Source organism: Pteropus medius, unplaced genomic scaffold (genome assembly GCF_902729225.1).
Source record: "Pteropus medius unplaced genomic scaffold, Ma_sr-lr_union100, whole genome shotgun sequence".
NCBI classification, from domain to species: Eukaryota; Metazoa; Chordata; class Mammalia; order Chiroptera; family Pteropodidae; genus Pteropus; species Pteropus medius.
Genome location: NW_024351730.1, coordinates 25087129 through 25108110, shown reverse-complemented (window position 1 = coordinate 25108110; position 20982 = coordinate 25087129). Strand labels below are relative to the sequence as shown.

At 36.5% G+C, this 20982-nt stretch overlaps 2 protein-coding genes and 1 pseudogene across 5 annotated transcripts in view; 2 read left to right on the top strand and 1 right to left on the bottom strand.

Annotated features, from left to right (window-relative positions):
- Positions 1–13991, top strand: part of CCNI (cyclin I) — a 28029-nt gene extending 14038 nt beyond the window's left edge. For both annotated transcript variants that reach the window (XM_039845519.1, XM_039845518.1), the window contains 5 exons: positions 3306–3434; positions 6184–6258; positions 6407–6547; positions 6832–7062; positions 12425–13991. In XM_039845519.1, coding sequence (XP_039701453.1) covers positions 3306–3434; positions 6184–6258; positions 6407–6547; positions 6832–7062; positions 12425–12868 — 1020 coding nt within the window. In that variant the 3' untranslated portion in view covers positions 12869–13991. The remainder of the gene's footprint in view (positions 1–3305; positions 3435–6183; positions 6259–6406; positions 6548–6831; positions 7063–12424) is intronic.
- The window catches only part of SEPTIN11 (septin 11), a 119839-nt gene that overhangs the window by 17131 nt on the left and 81726 nt on the right, over positions 1–20982 (bottom strand). The window contains exon 10 of one of the 3 annotated variants that reach the window (XM_039845517.1): positions 19815–19945. The exons of 1 other annotated variant lie outside the window; for it this stretch is intronic. In XM_039845517.1, coding sequence (XP_039701451.1) covers positions 19942–19945 — 4 coding nt within the window. In that variant the 3' untranslated portion in view covers positions 19815–19941. Of the gene's footprint in view, positions 1–19814; positions 19946–20010; positions 20614–20982 lie in introns of those variants that run through there. One more of the 3 variants, XM_039845516.1, reaches the window with a different exon arrangement.
- LOC120588598 (uncharacterized) lies at positions 11859–11974 on the top strand (annotated as a pseudogene).

Below are 20982 nucleotides of genomic sequence, written 5' to 3'. Positions count from 1 at the left end.
AAGTACTATCTGGTGTGAACAGGTGGGCAGGTAGGCCAGCTGGCCTCCCTCTCCCCCTTGAAGTACTTAGGCACAAAATTTAACTTTCATAAATCTATCCTGATACTATTTATTTTAATTTAGTGCATGTTTGAATTGGTTTGAAAAGTGGTATTAGAATTGTTATACTTTACTAAGAAGGCATCTTCTCAAACTATGAAATGCTTTTGTATGGGTTTTTTTTTTTTTTTTTTTTTTGGTTATTAGTTAGGGCTAGTGGTGATAGTACTAGCCATGCAGAAATGCTTTCTTGGTTCTGTTCTTTAACATAAGGTATATTAAAGTTCAAAGATACTGTCATGTCTCTTTCATAGCTGACTATTAATTGGTTTAAAAGAATTGTTTATATGTAATATAAATTTTTTTTCTGGCATCAGGTATTTTTAGAGGAGGGAAAGGACAAAACATATTGAGTGTCTTTTGTAGGAGCAAACATTTAGTTATAACTCGTAGTTATAATTATGATATGGAAATCTCTGTATAACTTTGTTCCCTTGTGTTATACACTTATAGCACATTTTGTCCATCTTTTGTGGCACTTCTTACAATTACATGTTTATGCTATTTGTTTAAATCCAAACACCAAATAGTCACATTATGTAATATCTGTCATTTAGGGTTGTTTATTCTCCTATACTCCCATTGTATCTCTGACATAAAGGTGGAATTAATGGTGTTCTTGTTCCTTGTTGCTGCTCTCTATCATTGTTTTATTGCCTCTCTAAAAGCCTCTCCAGTTTCATTAGATTATATCACTGTCTACCTCTTTGTGTGAATTTATTTCCTTATCATTGATTTGTTGGGATGGCTTTGTTAACATTACTTTTCTTAGTAGTTTTGGCATTTTAGATGATAACTCATCGTGGTTAGGAATTTACCAAGATGAATGCTTAACCCTCTCAATCTAGAAATTTTGTTCCCAGGGACCCTTTAGGGACCCCATAGTCAAGAATGAGATCTTAAAGTAGCAAGCACCTGAGGGCTCTGTGGAAAATGGGATATTGTAGAACCAATGACGGTGCTAACACCTAGTACATGTTTGTAGGTCCTAGCTGTAGGGCTGTGTCAGCTTCCTCTCTCCTTCCTAGAGAAGCCATAGCTTCAGATGGTAGTATTTTGCTGCCTTTTCCAGACTTTCTTTGTAGAGGGAGAATCTAGCTCCTCGTTGTAATGACCTAACTCCACTTCCTTCTGTCATGTTGGACAGTAGTCTCTGCAGCACATAATTTCCCTGCTACTCTATGTTCCCTGAACCTGTTAAGCCTACAGCTTCAGTCCCATGAACTGCTTTATGTTTTCTTTTTGGTTCATGGAATCGTATCCCTGAATCTCAGAATATCGTTTCTAGCACTCTTTTCCACCTTCCACCTGCCTCAATTTTAGTTGGAAGTCAGAGGAGCTTACCAATAGGTTATTATTGTCTTCAGGTTGACATCATTTCTATAGTTTAGAATTAAAGTTCACAGGCTAAAAAATTTGACCCCTTTCCTTGCCTTGCAAATGATCATTCGATCCCCTCGCTTTTTTACTTTTAAGATACAGGTTAGTTGCTGTCTCCTCTTAAGCTTTCACTCAACTCCCACACTGGGTCAGGTACCCTTCCAGTGTGTACCCCTAGCACCCAGTGAATATCTCTGTTTTAATATTTACCGTAGTTTCCTTCACATTTTTGGATTATTGCCTCACCATGAGACTTTTAAGTTTCGAAGTTTAAACGGAGTTTTCATTCATCATTGTATTCCCAGGACATGTTATAAGATAGACACTTAATATTTGTCAGTATGAATTGAGTTAAAATGTTGATTGTCCAAAGTTTTCAGATTATTCATAGTCTTAACACTAGTTCTATGGTAAGATGTTAATATAAGAGGTTGTAAACCATCTTTATTTTATTTTCCTGTCAGTGTTTCTAAGGTCAGTCTTTGTTTGACAAAAGGAATTGACCAGAAGGTGGATGTATGGCAGATAACCTATAAAATATCAGTTATAACTGAGTTTAGAGCTAGATGTAAAAATTATGTGTGATTATAAAGAAATACTTTACTAGGTTGTGCCAAAGAGTTGGAATAAAATAAGAGAAGAGAAATTAACCAATGGAATGGCAAAGGTTTTAATGAGCACCAAGTCCTGGCTTCCTCACAACACTAAAGAAATCCAAAAGGAGAGAAGAAACTCCAACTGAAATACCTGTTTGGGGAGATACATTGTCAAGATACACAGACAGCCTTTCATGCTTAATAGCTCTTAATGCCCTCTCTGGGATAGGAACTAATTTCATAAAGTTGACCCTGACTGATCAGGAAAAAAGGTTTAAGCTAAAGTCTCTACTTTCTAAGGAATAAGATAAATAATATTATTTTGAGTTTTCCATAAAAAATGGTTATGAGTACAGCTTGTTGAAATTTTGTTTAGACTCTCACTGCAAATACTCTTCTATTCATCATGGAGTCATTTCTGTACTTGTGTTTAGCTGACAGAAGTTGTGCTTAAGGATCTGTTTCATTTATTATTAGTAAATTAAGTATTGGTTTGTTTTGTTTTATTTTTATGGTGCCTGCAAAACTCAAGAGTAAGGGTATTTAAATCATTATTGCTTTAAACTGTGTATTTTGTAAAGATTAAGCCTATACTAAGCAGTTAAAAATAATCTGTAGAAAGATTAAAACAACAATAACATTTTGTGTAATAATCTCTCAGGTGGTAAGTTAATTCAGGTGAATTTCCCCTTCGGTATTCTTTTATCATCTTTAAATGTGTAATTTGTCGATATCTTTCATTTATTCCTGTTGACTTTAGTTTTGTTTTTAATAGGCTTTCATTATGTTATCATATTCTATATTTCCTAAGGTTGTTTAACGGCTATTTGCTGCCTTAGAAATTCATTATACTTTCTTGTTCTCAAGAATTAGGAAAACTTAATTCCAAAATTACTATCAGTTGATAACCATGTTACCTAAACTTTAAAATGTTTTCCCTGAACACCTCAAAGTGTAGATTGATGGCGAGATAACATAGCGAAGATTTTAATAAAGAACGACAGTATTGGATATTGATATTAAATGCTATAACCAATACATAAAGTCTTATCTTCGTTTATCTCATTTGATAGATTTGAATAAACTTAAAAAACATTTTAAAAAATGTAAATACATATTCCATAGCATTTGCAAACCTTTTATAAGAGAGAAGCCTAGACATATTCTTGATGATAACTTGAAACTTAACTTGTTCTCTTTTAATTTTATCTTTTAATTGTTCCCTTGTAGAATGTTTCTCCATCCCAGAGAGATGAAGTGATTCAGTGGCTGGCCAAACTCAAGTACCAATTCAACCTTTACCCAGAAACATTTGCTCTGGCTAGCAGTCTTTTGGACAGGTTTTTAGCTACTGTAAAGGTAAATATTTTGAGATACACTTAAACACAACCTTTTGTTTGAAGGTATATGCTAAACTAGGGGCTACTGATAAACATTCTGTAGGATGGAAAGAATGGAAAACCATTGTGGACATGATACATGTACCTATAAGAAGACATGATGTCGTCTGCTTTAAATCTTCTGAAATGTTTCTAATTGTATTCTGTAATTTTTTTTTTGCTACAAGTATTGTAATTTATACTTAAACTGTGAAATTTTTGATCTGATATATACAAATCATATAGCATTGGCAGAATGTTTAGTCATCTTTTAATACATTGGTGTGCTAGAGGTGGAGAGTGAGTCAGACTAGAAAAGTATAAGCCTATTGCACATTTCTCTATTTATTGAATATTGTGATTTTCTGAACAATTAATATAAATACTTTCTAGAGGTATACATTTGGAGCATAATAACATGAACTGAACTGTCATAAAATAACTAGTGTGTTTTTGTTAAATGGCAGTATACAGATATATGAATTAATTTTATATTGTCCCTGTTGGTATATCATTGGTTATATTATGTGAAATGAGTCATAGTAGGTCTTCAACAGATTTGAAGCTGAAAGTTAGTATTTATTTAATGGCAAGGCATAAAAAAGTAGAAAAGCAATTCACTTGTTGTTATTTGTATGCCTAGGAATGTATAAGCTGGGGCAACTTTGAATTTAGCGCTGAGGGGACTATACTCTTTGTTACTGGGTATAAAAAAATAGAAGCCGTAGAATATGGCTATTCAGTTACCTTTTTATGTTTCAAACTTTTTACTCTTAAGAGACTTAAAGAACCCTTAATTATGACAATAATTGCCTGGAATCTGTGTTATCTGAGATGCCTATTTTTATCTCAGTATCAAATTCCGCATCCCTTTTCCCTAGCCCCCTAATACAGCCAACTTTCCTTTCACAGAGAAAGATAAAGAGGCATTTAAAGTCAGTATCCTTTTATCGGCTATATATTCTTCAAAAATTATTAATGAGTTTATTGTAGTTTCTATCAGAAAATATTACTGATATTAAACATTTTAAACAGATTTGGGCAAGTTTCTGAAACAATTAGAGAATTTTGCTAAATATCTCTTTTTTCATATTTCTTATTTAATGGGTCCTGTTATATTATTGGCATCAGATACTTAGAGATGGTTAGTCTATATTGAAACTATCTAAAATGTATTCATAGTTTAAATAAAGTCACTTGAAGAGGACCATAAAAGGGCTGCAGCAATGAATGGAGCCTCACTCCTAGCTGTGCAGAATAAAGTGCTGTGAAGCTCTTCAAAGTGTGGACCCTGAGCCCTACCTATCCCAGACCTACCGAATCTGAACCTCTCGTAGGTGAGATCTGGATGTTTGTATTTAAAGAATACATCCTGATATACATCCAGGACTGAGAACTACTATTTGTTTTTTTAAAAAATTACACATTTGCTGTTGGGATTCTTTTTATAATGAGTTTATTATTAAAGTTATTAACTGTTGGGTTCCTTTCTTTGTAATGAACTCTGATTACATCCAGGATGTGAGTTTGATATGTTGTATATATGGGGAAATAAGGGAGCCTAGAAAACTATCTTATCTTAGCAACAAGATCTGACTCACTTCCTTGATTACTTGTGTGGTGTCCCTTAACCTCGGAGACTATTTTCTCATCTGTAAAAAGAAGGCGTAATAGACATGACAGTATTTATAGAAGTATTTTCTATACTGTAATATTTTTATTAGTATTAATTTTTTAAAATATTGATAGTATTGAACTAGCTTTTATTATCTCATACAGGCAGAGGATTTTAAGATTCCTAGACAGTATGCCACCTGTATTGGTCATTGGCATGTTTATTAAATAAGGTAATTAATCAAGGCTGTATTCTGGTCATCAAGAGGCTTCCCTGGTTTTATGGGAATGAATGTAACATTAAGTATAAAATACATGCTGAAACAGGTTTTCTTTTTGTTATATAACTTACTCTTGCGTCATGCAATATAATTGGACTAAATTGTTCTGATTATTTAAGACTGGATTCTGATGCTGGATTGGCAAACCTTTAATCTATTGATAAGGTAGAAAGTGGGCCAGCCTTACTATAGACAAGAAAAACAGGCAAATTCAGACCATCCTGTGAGTGTCAAACTCCAGAACTTTTTTCTTCACTAACTCTGCGTATATTTAGGAGCATTTTGTTCTTACCATGGAACTTGAATATGTAATTTTTTGTGTGTGGACACTTAACTAATTAGAAAATTTTTACTCATCTATCATCCTATAAATTTTTAAAGTGTTTGAAATACATTAATAGCCTTCTTTTTATATTCTTTGTTTAATTCCTCCTAGCACCTACTATGTTAATCTTACTGATATGATAGGTAAAGAGAATAAAACTAGTATAAAAAATACACACACACAAATGTTTATTTTTTATTTGGGGGATTTTATTTATTGAAAATTGTCTTCTAAAATCAAGCTCTTCTCTGCTGGATAGAAATGGACTTTGGCTAACTAGCATTGGTTGAACTTCCAGCAATGGAATGATCTTAGTATTTTCATAGAATATCATATGGCTAGGGTTGCAAAGTTAAAAGTTAGCTCTGATCTTAGCAATGGGTGGGAATCAGATTAATTCCATCGAATGTAAGAGTACTTGTCTCATCTGCATATTTAGTTTTTTAAAAATAAACTCAACTTTTTGAAGGATCATTGAAGTTGCTTTTTTTCCCTCTTCAAAATTTTAGGCCCACCCAAAATACTTGAGTTGTATTGCAATCAGCTGTTTTTTCCTAGCTGCCAAGACTGTTGAGGAAGACGAGGTAAATATTTTCCTTTAAAGATTAGTTATGTCTCTTTTTTGAAAGTTTCTCTCCATTTATTAACTTGATTTTGTTTACCAAAACAAAAATTGGTAATGAGTTTATTTTTTTCTGTCATCCCTGTCCCATTCCCCTTTGCTATGGATAGAGAATTCCAATACTGAAGGTGTTGGCAAGAGACAGTTTCTGTGGATGTTCTTCATCTGAAATTCTGAGGATGGAGAGAATTATTCTGGATAAGTTGAATTGGGACCTTCACACAGCCACACCATTGGATTTTCTTCACATTGTAAATATACCTAAAGTGTTTTAGTTTCTTATTTGACTATGTAGTGCTATTTCAGTAACTTGAAAAGTAGATTGCCTGCTTATTTGTTTTGTTCTGATTTTTAGGAAAAGGGAAATTATTGCAGTTAGCCAAGGGAAAATTAGGAATTAAGATATATGTCAAGTCACTGAAGCTAAAATTGCAAACTTAAAAATTGAGTAATACCTGAGGTTACATCAATTTCTGAATATAATTTACCTAGACATTTAAATAAAACCAGAATGATCTTGACTTTTTTTTTCCAGTTCCATGCCATTACAGTGTCAATTAGGCCTCAGTTACTTTTCAATTTGCCCAAACTGAGCCCATCTCAACATTTGGCACTCCTAACCAAGCAGCTACTTCATTGTATGGCCTGTAACGAACTTCTGCAATTCAAAGGATCCATGCTTGCTCTGGCCATGGTTAGTTTGGAAATGGAGAAACTCATTCCTGATTGGCTTCCTCTTACAATTGAATTGCTTCAGAAAGCACAGGTAGGTGTCAGTCTAATTAGTGTTCATTTTAAATATATCTTTTTGAGATACATAGGGTTACCAGATGGTTATAAAATTAAGAGACGTTTCTAATCTTGTAATGGCAAACTGTTTTTGAGTAGACAAGAGTAAAGTAATACATACTTTAAATTTATGGTCTAGTCTTTTTTTTTCTCTTATAAAGCTTAGGTAGTATTTTCTTGATTCTTTTCAACCCTTCTAGATTAGTTAAAATCTTTAAGAATCTTGAAAAATTAATACGATTTTCCATAATATATTCTCCTTTAGTTTTATATGAAGAACCTTTCTAGCTATATTTGTAGGTTGCATTGTAGTAGTACTTCTGTACTTCATTTTATAAAAACAGATCAAAACATAAATTGCAAGAAATTGCTTTTTGGACAAGCAGATAATTTAGTATTGGGTAGAAAGTGAAGTATATGTATTGGAATTTGGCAAGTAGAAGTTATCTTTCTGAAGGTTTTGTCCTGGTAGTTCCTTTAGTTGCTTGAGATTAGTCCATAACTGTTATTTGCATATTGGTGTAAAATGTTATGGGTCACTTGAATTTTTGTCAACTGTATATATAAAATATAATGGAAAGTTAGTAATGATGCTATATGTTCGCAACTACGTTGAGAGAATTCTTATTGTTTCTATTCATTTCATCAAAAAGAGCTCAAGTTTAAATCTGCTGCAAACTATACTCCTCTGCCAACTGAATCCATAAGAAATTTATGAACTTAACTTTCCCTGTATATGTCTCCATTTATTCTCATCTGGCAGTAGTTTTTCTGATTTGTTTAATTGGATTTTACAGAAGAGGCCTAAATTCTGAGCTTCAAAACATTTTGTAATATAAAAAGAACCAATATTAACAGAGTTGCAGTTATTGGATTTATAAAACTTATAAAAGAACACTAGAAAAGAAAAACAGACTAATACTTGAATTTGATGTTTAGTAGATATAATTAATGATCTTACAGATGTAAGCTATGAAAGTTAGCAGACATATAAGAAGTACCTTTACTTAATACTATCTCTCAGCTCTGAGAATTTCAAGCTCTACTTTGTGAGCAAAGTAGGGTTGAAAGTCTTTTTATAAAAAGGATAATGATCATAGCAACATATTAGAGCACCATCCCTCTTCTGTGTGTTCTGTTCCATTGTTTTTAACATGGCTCACCTCGTTCTACATCCCTAGAACATAGGACGTTAGTGTAACACAAGCTGTTTCTCCTTTACAAGGGAGATATTTTCTTTTAATAGTGTATCTTAGATTGAAATAATTCAGATAAATTATCAAAATAATAAATGCTGTAATGAAAATAAATCCTATGAGATAGTTGCTATTTAGTGAGAATTTTTAGAAAGTATCATAAACCACCAAATTTATTTTGCCTACCTAGAGTGTTGGAAAATGAAGTTGATATTAATCATTACATTACATTAGACCGTGGAAGTGTGGGGCAAGGAACATTAATAGAAAACCTCCTACATTATGGCTTTCTTTTTTTTTCGTTGGAACAGATGATATCTCTCTAAATGCCTCCTGACTTTGTCCCTGTGCCTATTTCTAAGCTAGTATACAGAAATTTGCTATATGAAGGTACTATTATCACATAAAAAGGACAGACTGGGAAGTATAAATAATAAAATGTTGTAAATGGCATGTGTGTTTTGTATCTTTGAGGGCTTTGAGAATCTGCTTCGTCTCATTCATAAATCTTCTGGTGCTAGAAGAAGAAAGTTTACTGAAACTTGTTTCCCCTATTACTGAAGAAGTATTATAAACTTGGAGTTTGAAGGAATCTTAGAAATAATTTCATTCAACTCCTTTATTTTATACCTACAGCTCAGGGAACTTGGGACTTTCTCAGAAACACATAGGACTACTTAGTAGTAAAGAAGACAAAAAAGAACCAGTGCCTTTTCCATACCACACAAATCTTAAAAATTCTAGTCCAGTGGTTTTCACAGTTTCTTTTAGAACTGAAACCCTTCCTTCAACCCCAACAAAATCTTGTACACACATAATCCCAGAATACAAAGTAGACAAGTATTACTTAGGAACTGTGTTTGGGGCAGAGAGCTATTGAGTACATAGTCCTAGTCAGCATGGCCTCTTCCTTTCCGTCAGCTGTTTGAACATAGTTTGAAGACCAGTATTCTATTTTGTAATATATAAATAGTTGTATTCCATAAACATTTATTGAGAAATCTATGATTTAGGCACTGAGATTACAGTGATCTGCCCCATGTAGTATTTAGGTTATAGTGGGAGAAATAGTTAAAAACAAGTAAGGTCACAAAACTTCCGAGATTTGGGGATTTGGTCTTAGCAGTTCTCTAAAACCAACTTGGACTTTGGACTGGTGGCCAACCCTGTGGCCCAAACCTGGTGACTTCTGATTCTTCAAGACTCAGTTCTGTCTTGTTAAGTTCACCCATGTTTAGGTAGGAACACCAGGTCTGATATCTTTGTAATTTGACCTGTGACAAGGCCATAGTAATATCAGATATTCCTTCTGGATTTCTGATACTGGTATAGGAAATCTTGTGTCAGATTGGTCCGACATGCCAGAATTAGTTCTGACATGTTTCCCAGTGTTCTGGTTTGAGAGGATTGCCAGTGGTTGGTCCATCACAGACATGCTGCAAGGGGGCCACTATCACTAGCTCTGCCAATGTTCCCTCTGGACTTCAAAGTATAGTGAGTGCTCCTTGGTTTCAAAGGCAAGCTTCCTCTTGTCCCTCTTTGTTCCTCCCACTCCCTACCCCTATTAGCTGTGGTGCTACCTGTTGGTCACCACCTTTTTCTCTTCTTACCCCTACCCCTACTTGCTCTACTTCTGAGACTGTACTCATGTCTTCCTCTTTGACTGATGTGGCCCACCTTGATAATCCTAGGATGTTAACTCTACCTAAATTAGTGTAGTGGTCTCCTTGGTCACTAGCCAGGCAGTAGTCGAAGTAGATATTCCCTGCTGTGGTGTAGTTTAAAAGTAGAGTAGGGAGTTAAAGAAGCAAACCCTCCTCACTAGGGTCTCATAGTTCTTCTTGAAAGTGTCTAATGTCAGACTACTATGGTAGGTTTTTTCAGGGCTTCATATTGTCCAGTGAACCTGGGTCCATCTGAACTTACTACTTATATCTTGCTTCCCATCAATAACCTGTTTTGGTGTCTGTGTTATAAACTTTCAGTGTTTAATCTCCAATGTCTTTCTGGCTTTTATCATTTTCTGCTAGTTCTCATCTCTAAAATATATACATATTTTTTTTTCCAGAGAGAAAGATTATAGTGACATAAATAGTCTTTTACATGAAATACATGTCTTTTTTTTTTTTTCAGGATTCTGCTGTGGTATTATGCCTGATGACCAAGGCATTAGAATATTTGTGGTATTTTTACTTTTCTAGGCCACCAAGTATCATTCATTTGCTAAAGAACACTTCATTAAACTAGGTACTTTTTAGAAATAATTTTAGTAGACTTCAGTGGCCTAAAATACCACCTTTCTTTTCACTTCCCAATTTCTGTCTATTACCTCTCTTTTGTAGGCTTCTAGAAGTACTGGCTTAGGGTATCAATCACCTTAAAGAACTTTGAAGCCCCATCCCTCTTCAGTGTGCTTTTGTTCCACTGTTTTCCTGGTAACAAGTAATTAATATATTTAGAGCTAAAACTAATTTTGTGACAAAATGTGAAGAGCATGTTATTTTCATTTATTTTCTCTGTGGTATTGCAGATAGTTATGCTGTGTGCTACAGGTTATATAGGTATGAATAAGACTTTATTAAGAAATATCCAAAAATGCTTATGAAGTACTCAAGAATAGAAAGTGATAGTCAAGATAGGCTTTCTGGACTGTGGTGGCAGTTAGCCAGACCTGAAAGGAATAGGTAATACAATTTCAGTAAGTAGAAACAGGGTGAGCAAGGGTAAAGTAAGAAAGGGCAAGATTTATACAGAATAGTGAGCAGGCCCCTTTGGCAAGAATGTAGAGCACAAATCGGGATGTGCTAGGAAATATGGCTAGAAACAAAGGTCGAGTCAGATTGTGGAGAGCCTTATTATCAAGTTAAAGAGGTTAGCTTATTGCTAGTAGGCATTGTGGTACCACTAAAGAAATTTGAATAGGGGAGAAATATGTTGTTAGAGTAAGATTATTTTAATGGCAGCTATAATTATAGGGAGAGGAGAGCAGAGAGACTACTTAGACTCTTTTACCAAGGTAAGATTTTAAAGGCCTTCCATGTGTAATCATTATGCTAGAAACTTATGGCATAAAAATGAATATGATTTAATGCCTACCTCTTGGGATCTTGTGATCTATAATGGAAAAGCTAAATGGTTACAATCATTATTCTAATAGAGTGTGGTTCAGTTTGATGACAGGTTGATATAGAAACATATGACCCTGGACTTTGGGTATGTATAAGGCTGGGAGGAGTCAAGGGCGGCTTCAGAAAGGATAGATACCTGAACTGTCCTAAAGGATAGGAAGGAATTAGTCTAACTTCCACGTTAAACATTCTTCCTAGTGTTGTCAGGCCTGCTATTTTCTACAAAAATATGTCTTATCAAAAGTTCTCATTTACTGTTTTAAAAACAAATACTTAAATTATTCTAAAGGCCAGACAGCCTTCCCCATCCCTTATTTAAAATTTTGCTTGCCTTTGGTTTCTTCCTTAAATTCTTAATGAAGGACGTTGTTCCATAGTGTAGCAGTTAGCATGTCTGCTTTACACGCAGTAGGTCTTGGGTTCGCGCCCCAGTGGAGCCATGGTCCATGGTCTATGGCCATGCCACCCTGAACAAGCCTGATGTCTGATCTCGGAAGCTAAGCGGGGTCAGGCCTGATTAGTACTTGGATGGGAGGCCACCTAGGAAGACCAGGTGCTGTAGGCATAAATAATAATTCTTAAAAAGTAAAATTCTTAATGAATTTCGTGTTTATCTGTACCTTTGGTCTTCACTGAAGAGATTATAAGAGGCAAAGAATGTGGGGTGAAAGTCCTATGCAGAGGGAATAGACTGAACTAATTAAAGCAAATGTTGGATATATAGCATAGAACAAGAGAATAGTTTCTGCTTTCATGAAGATGTTCAGCATACAATTACACATACAGAATTTAAGTTCTAAAGAGATTTATATTAGAAATACAGATTTGGCCATAATTCCTAAGATGATGGGTGATGGGTAGGTAGGCTGGAGGATTAAATGAGTTTGAGGTAGAAGGTAATTGGGTGAGAAAAGAAACCTGGGGTTGCAAAGGGCATAGGGAGGAAAAGTGGCCAGCAAAGACAACAGAGCAGCCTATATTAATTAAATTATCAACTTTTTTCCCCCTGGCTCAGATGGATAGCTCCCAGTTGATCCACTGTCGGGAGCTTGTGGCACATCACCTTTCTACTCTGCAGTCTTCCCTGCCTCTAAATTCCGTTTATGTCTACCGTCCCCTCAAGCACACCCTGGTGACCTGTGACAAAGGAGTGTTCAGATTACATCCCTCCTCTGTCCCAGGCCCAGATTTCTCCAAGGACAACAGCAAACCAGAAGTGCCAGTCAGAGGTACAGCAGCCTTCTGTCATCATCTCCCAGCTGCCGGTGGGTGCAAGCATACCTCTGCTAAACGCAAAGTAGAGGAAATGGAAGTGGATGACTTCTATGATGGAATCAAACGGCTCTATAACGAAGATAATGCTTCAGAAAATGTGGGTTCTGTGTGTGGCACCGATTTATCAAGGCAAGAGGGACATGATTCCCCGTGTCCACCTTTGCAGCCTGTGTCTGTCATGTAGCTTCAGGTGTTACCTTTAAGTGCAAACTGAGGTAGACTACTCGGGTTGAGAATGTGGCAAACTAGGGAAGGCTATCTACAGGTACATACCTTTATCAGGCTGATTTGAAGTGAGCCAGAAAAAAAAAACAAACCATTTACTTGTATGTCTAATTAGAATTAAATATTATTTAAGCACTTAAAGACCAGAAAAAGTATAAAATTCAAAAGATCCAAACATTTTTTAAAGTAAGAAATTTCTTTGTAGTATTTGTCAGTTTCACCCTTTTTTTTCTCTGCCAAAATGTAGATTGCCCCTATGTCAAAAATTCAGTCAGTGGTTTTTTTAAAGTTCCAAAATTCATAGCTAGCAAACTCTATCCCCAATGTCCTGACTTAATTTTCTTCTTGTTTTTGCTTGCTTCTTCGTTGAATACTTAATGAATTTAATGCATGTTGATCTATAGCCTGATTTCCACTGACTAGGAAACTCTCAAAATTATTTAGCAATTTGTGAATAAATTATTTCAGTTCAACAGCCATGTATTAATCCTTAATGATTCAAATTAATCTGAAAAGGGTACTTCAGAATTGCCCCATTTGAATCAAATGTGGTAATAGAAAAAGGACTCACATTACCACATTTTTTGTTTCATTTCAAGATCTAGAGTTTGGAAACAAAATGGTTTTTATCTTAAACTGAAGTTTAAAAGTGGCATGTAATTAGGACACTCTTAGATTTGTTGAAAGCATTTTGACATTTGTTTAAACCATTTGTGATAAAGTTAATATTATCCAGGTGCTCACCAAAGAACCATGTAACAACTAAAATTTGATTTTTAAAAAATTTTTTTGAGGGGTAACTGCTCAGCTCTGTTATCAGTGAGAGACTGTCTAGATGTTGGCAGCTCTATGATTTGGGTCTATAACATGTAATTACTGAATTCAGTACCCTAGTTTTATGTTAATAAGCTATTAGGATTTTCTTGACAAAAAATTATTCTGTCTCTTGAGCCTACCTATATTTCCCTTAATGACTTTTGGATCCTGAGCTCCTTGTATGGTCTGAATAAGGTATTGCAGTCAGAATCAACCATGTACTGATGAGAAAAGCCTCTGGTAGCAATAAACGTTGTCCTTAACCACTGTGTCTCTATTTTTTGTTTGAAGAAGTGCAAGGAAGTTCCTGATGGCTTAGGTGCTGCTATTTAAACTGTAGAAAATGATAATCCCAAGAATGTGCTTTACAGAAAATAAAACATGAGGACTTAAATATCAGGGATGTAGGTTTTGATAATAAGAATTTTTCCTTTATTTTCTCCCTGGTGAACTGTGGACCTTCCAAACAGTAAATTCTCATCTTAATGGAACTGTTTGTGAGGGCAGGCATTTTTAATTTATTCATTTTGTTCAATTTATCAGAGGCAGGGTATTGTATCCTCGGGTCAACATTTGACTGTCCTGAACTTACTGTGGTAGGGTTGGCTACCTATTTCTGATCTTTCAACCCAATGAAAGGGAAAGCTTTTACTTACATATAAGAGGGAGGAGGGAAGATAAAAATGAACTGTTTAGGGGTGAAGATAGCAAGAGATTGGCTTTGTAGATATACATTGAAATATCCCAATTATCATAATCATCTTCTGGTTCTGTTTCCTAATTCTCAATTGTGGGAGTTTCAAGAAGTTTGTACATAATGTTCATTTCTATAAAGCAAATGGCAGCTAATTCTCTCCACCTGTACTTAATAGACGAGTAATGTAAAAAGCTAGTGATAAAATTGAGTCTAGGGTCAGAGTATTTCATTTGTAGTTCAGTGGCTATAGATTGAACAGAAGTTAGAGGACAGTAAGATTTTAATTATTTGATCTTAAGGTTTTCTAATCAAAAATTGCTGGTAAATCAGTTTGGAACATTAGTATTATTTTCATGAAACTGAATTGGAATGGTTGGGCTTCTCCTCTTATACCTCAAAGCTTATTTAACCCATAGTTAAATGATTGGAGTTTGGAGAGCAGACCCTCCTGAGAGCTGCCCCCAAGACCTGGGTTACAATGGGCTCTTGGAGTTTGACTGAGGGGCCTGAACTCATGGATTGAGACAGAAAAAAGCACAATATTCTTGAACAGTGGAACTTTTTATTAAAAATGTTTCTGCTGTTAAATTAGATCCTGTTTACCTGAAACTTCTCATTAGCCTGTCTCAAGTTACTTGATTGACATTTTGGCATCACTTCGCAAACTTCCAATATTTGGAAACTTGACCTTTGTGGATCACAATTGTCTGGTTTCTCCTGGTGGTTAGAAAACCTATCAATAATTCCATGAAGCCCCCACAAAGGCAAGGGAATAAACTTGATGGGCATGAATTATTCGGAAAAGTCAAAGTGCATGTTCTAACTCTTGATCAGACTAGAAGCTAAATATTCTCTTTACAATATCTGTATGACATTTTCGTTACCTGGAGAACTGGCATTCTTTTTCTACAAATGGCTTATATTAATGTGGTGGGGCAGGGGAGAACTGAGAAGGGGGAGTGCCCCGAAATAGATATAACTGATTTATCAGAAATATTACCAGCACTGCCTTTGGCTCTGAAGGAAGCTAGAGCGTAGCTCTTCACTCAGCCAAGCTGATGAGCATGAGCCTACATTCTTACCATTGAGGGAATAAAGACATTGATGTCTACCCTCCCAGTACTTCTTTTTCTCATTATTAGAACCTACAAACGTGTCCTCTGTACTCCTTACATACCTAGATTTTTAAGCTTTTTAATTTACTTTTGAAACAAAGTTGTGCTTGTGCATTACTGCCCACAGCAGCAGTAATGTGATTAAGTCACTGATGCTCGGGGAGCTTACATTCATTTTTAAGGTAGTCGGTTCATTTCCAACTGGAAAGGGAAGATACTGTGCCAAATGTTCACACAACCATCCTGGGAGGTAGCATGGCTGGTGGACATTAGCTAGTTGGGGGTTAGAGAATTGTCCAGTGCCAAATAGCTAAGAATTTTTAACAAGGTTCAAGTTTTAACTCATTTCAAATCTTTATCCTTTCTAATTGATAACATGAACTTTTGTCTAACATGTAATTGATACTTCTGAAGCCTCCAAAATTCTTGAAATTCGCCTTTAAACTGTTAATAGAACGTGTCCTACGCCTGTTAATGTTTTGAACTTTGGCCACTGGATGATGCTTCTAGGAAAATGAAGCATGTTAAGTTTCTGGGAGAAACGGTTGTTTGGGCGGAGCAGTTGAACACGTTAGGCAATACATCATTTGTAGTTACAAGTGCACATCACTTAAGGCACAGGAATCTGCATGGAGGACTGGGAAAATGAGCAAGATCTGCCATGGTATGGGGCTGATGGTGGCTAGATAGGTCTCATACCAAAGAGAAAAAACCTCAAAAGTTTTATAAATTAAAACCTTGATGCTGTCCTTTGTAGTTGGATTTGATAAATCATTAGGTCAGAAACGAAGTGCAAGCTTATGTAGCACAGCTTGCATCGGGGAATTAGAATGAAAGCTTTCCTTCATATTGAGTTGTTTTTATGACATACTGATATGTAAGACACGTGTAAGACATAACTCCAACATAGCTAGATTATTGAAAAGGTGTGATAAGTAACTAAGAATGTCTATCAGAGAAATATGAGAAGAGCTCACTCCTCTAGTTCCCAGGAGCTTCTGAGTTAAGGATTAAGTGAGAACCTCTCCCAGAATTGTTGACCTTACTGTGTTACACCACAGTGGGGCAATAGGAAAGCGTAGGCCCAGTGAACTGGTTTCTCATTTCTCAGAAACAGCTTTTAGGCTAGAGGATACTGCAGAATGAAGGGCAACCTTAAGCAACCACTGGAAAGCAACTGAGGATGGGGGTGGGCTTTTGCTTTACCAGACTACAATCTATCTTCAGCACCTTAGCATTGAAAGGGCTTACCTTTTCTTTTACTCCAAAAATTTGCTGTGCTTATTAGGTATTCGGAGAGAAAGTGCAATTCACAGTTCATGGCTATATCCCCAGCACCTAATGTAGGTCTGGTGCAGTATATAGAATAAAGTATTAGGAAAGAGAGTGGGTGTGTGGAAGTGGATGGATGGATGTGAATAAAAGGCAAAGAGAGCTAGAACTGCAACTCTTCAGGGGTCTGAAAACATCATGCAGAGAATGCATGGTTGTACCAAGCTTTTTGTAGAATGTTATTCTGCACCCTCCCCCCATAAAGAGTTTTTTTTTTGTGTGGGACAGAGACCAACCTCTTAACAGCCGCCACCTCTAAGCGCCACATTTTGGAAGTTTCCACAGTGAACTGAGATGCCATTCAACTCACAGCCCTGCAAGTACATAACCGATTTCAGTCGGTGTGAAATCATTTGTACCTCACCTGGATGTTCCATTAACAACCAAGAGATCTCATTTATATAGTTACTTGTCAGAACAGGAAGGTTGGAAAGGGAGGTAAGTGGATACCTAGACTCAAAACTAGCCTTCAAACTAACACATTCAATCCCTTCATCAACCCTGGGAGTCCCAGAGGTTGATCTGAAAGCCAGGTGGTATCAGAAGGACTAAATGCCCTGCTCTCATGAATTCAAGTACAAAGATGTTCAAAGTGAGCCACATCGCTATCACTGTCAGTCTCTAGGGTGGAAAGGACAGTAATCTACAAAGCAAAAGGCTTTGTGTACTAACATTGTTTGCATACAGTGAAAATTATGTACGTTTAGATATCTAGAACTGTTTACCCAAAAACCAGGCCAATGATAGGCAAAAAACTTAACTAAAATAAGGTTTCATTTGATAGGTAGGTAGTTGATGGGGAAAAACGGTGGGCCAAGCAAGTTAAGATGATGATCTAATTTTATCTGCCCCAGCTCAGTGCGTAGTGATTCAGATCAGATCTCTATACAAGTGCTGTGCTAGTCTCAAGTAGACCATCTAGCCCACACTTGTAGCAATAAAGCAGAGTCTGTATTTGAAATCAGGTAACATATATTTTCAAAGACAATGGAAAATAAAAAGCTATTGCCTGTTATCCATGAAAATAGGTTTGAATGGCTCAATTCTCCTTCTCCACAGTCTACCTTGGGATAAGCAAACTTTTATTGATAATTAGCCCCAGATGATTTCATCTAAGTTGGTCAGCCTGGAGAACTTGAGAACCTACCAGTTCAACACCTGAGCAAAGAAACCACTTGAAGTAAAATACCCTATCAGTGGAGAGATGGCAGTGCATTTGACCAGTGGCGTCCGTGATCAGCTTTCCCTAGGTGACTGAACAGATGTCAACCTACTTATAATAGTCTGTTCCCCCGGACCCCTCCCATTAAGATGATTACTATTATACTTCTTTTAACCTGGGGATTAAAAAGGGGTGAAAGGGGATTAGTAACAATAGACTACACATTTATCTACTTAAAATAATCCTGGCTAATTTGATTTTTAAATATTGCTCAAAAATGTCTACAATCTGATGCAGAATTTGTTTTTAAAATGAATGATAGGGTAAAGTTGATATTCAAATAAAAATGAGTTTAAAAATAAAACCAATTTTTGTACTTAGTGATTACAGTGGTTTCACGCACAATAGATTAATTGATATAGTTGGTCATGCTCTGGCGTCAGTTGAGTCAGTATCCACCCATCCACTACCCAAACTACTGGTCACATCACTAGCAGATTTCTATCCTTACAGATTATACTGGAGGTGACAGCTCTTGACTCATTTTGATCATGTAATGGCTCAGACAAATCTATTGCATTTAAAAAGTCATAGTGTCTAAGTAAAGAAAGCTTCTTGCCAGCATGCTCATGCAAGTGCTCTAAATCAGGGGTCCCCAATCCTCAGGCCAAGGACCAGTACCAGTCCCTGGCCTGTTAGGAACGGGGCCGCACAGCAGGAAGTGAGCAGTGGGCGATCAAGCAAAGCCTCATCTGTATTTGCAGCCACTCCCCAGCACTAGCATCGCCACCTCAGATCATTAGGCATTAGATTCTCATAGGAGCACCTGTCCCTCGTGCCAAAAGAGTTGGGGACTGCTGCTCTAAATAACATTTTCTCAAGAAGCAAATGATTCAAGAGGCAGGACTGTTGCTTCACCATTTCACCTTTCGGCAGGAACCTATGTCACTATTCTTAAACAGGGGACACTCCTAAGGATCTTCACCCAAAGCAACTCATGCCACCAAAAGTATTTTTGTGACCCACCTACAATGGGGCTGAAAAAAGATGGAAATAAGCAAAGACTAGACAAGTAATGAAATTAAAAGGTAACTTAAAATGTATGTTCATGCTCTAAAATACAATCATTTGAAAATTGTCCTTTGACTATGAAAACTGCCACTGAGAGGTGACTGCTAATAAAGTAATCTAGCTCGTCACAATGGGGTCAGCACGAGAAATTAGATTCAACTGGCAGAGTGTGTGTGTGTGTGTGTGTGTGTGTGTGTGTGTGTGTGTGTGTGTGTGTGTATTGAGTGTATATTAAGGATTTTTTTTTTTTCTGCACATAGTGGAGAAAGCTACCTGGGTGACTCTGAGAAGACAATGTGGATCAGAACCACTGCTAATGACACTTGTCTGGGACAGGATATGTACTTGCTTGGGTTCATTTCCCATGGTCCAAAACACAACTCAGGACACAAGGTAAAGCAGAGCTCCACAATAAATAAAGATGCAGAAAAGTATTTTAAGATACCTTTAAATATAAATTGAGTCCCAGAGGCTGAAAAGTCATCTACCCAATACTGGCACACATTAAATAGGATTAAGACTTGTAGGCCAAACCCCAGTGACAGCAAAGGGATTTTTTTTGTGTGTCTCTGAGATGAGGAGAGCACTGTAAACAGAATTCTGTGACTGAAACTTCACTTAAATTTCCCCTTGAGGTTAAAACTAGCCTAATTTTGATACCAAAACTAAGTTTGAATAACATAAAACAACTGGCTAACTGGAAAATTTTTTCCCCCCAAACAATTCCAAACCCAAAACAATTTATATAAGGGATGCAGGTAACAGAAAAAGTCAAAACAACAATGGTTCCTGAATTTAAAGGAAGGGATGCCCACTTCTCTCTCTCAAGAGGCAGATGGTCAGCTGAAAAATAAAAACATTGTATCAATAGAACACTCTAAATTAAAAAAAAAAAAAATGCAGCCATCTTTGTTCATGCAATATCAAATTAAGATTCTCAAACTTCAAAACAACCCATAAAACTAACGAAAAGGAAGGAAAACGTTGCCCAGATCTTAAGACCTGATTGATGGCTGAGGGTCCTGAGGGGGTTGTTCAGAATGTTCATGGGACAGAGAAGTCTGGAGTTAACATGAGATCAAGTTTGTGGGTTCTGGAGGTGAGGGCCACCTCAGACCAGGGAACATGCTGTCTTCAGTCCGTAACTTCTTGGATTAGCAGCTTCAAGAACAAGGCAGCTAAGCTAGAGGATCCCAATAGAAGGCTACCTAGGGTCTTGGTTCAAGTTCTGTTTCACTGAATTTCCTTTTAAGTAGTGTTAAGTATTAACTGTTTTTGGTAGTGAAAAGTCACTTTAGTAACCACTATAGGTAGTGGTTTGTAAACAGACATTGACAAGTACAAACAGCAGAGCAATATTTGACCCAGACTTTAAAAGAAAAGGAGGCGATGGTGGTAATGAGGTAACTCTTCCCCAACACGTGTGAACAGACAGCTCCTGCTCTTCTAATGCTTTATGTCCATTAGGAGAGAGTAGGGCTTGTCAACAGGATGGTTACATAAAGAAGAAGCTACAGAAGAGAAAAAAGAAAAGTTCAGATTCAAATTTGATTCATAAAGGCTTAAAAAAAAAGGAGTTTCTTTACAATGAACTGTGAAAGAACAGCAGTGTGTCAGTTAAAGGGACAACTTCCCTGAGCACGGCCTTGAGCAGCAGCAGCGGTGACAGCAGAGGCTGGGGAAGAGGAGGATGCCTCAGCTGGACCTAGAGGCAGTGGGGTGACGGGGAACACTAATCAGGACAGAAGGGTACGGGAAGAGGGGAGAAAGGTGGCAGACACAGCAAGTAAAGTACAGGACACCACATGGTTAAGTGTCTTGGAGAAATTGGTACCACCCATATGGTAGCATTTGACGTCCACCACACAAGGCTGGAAAGC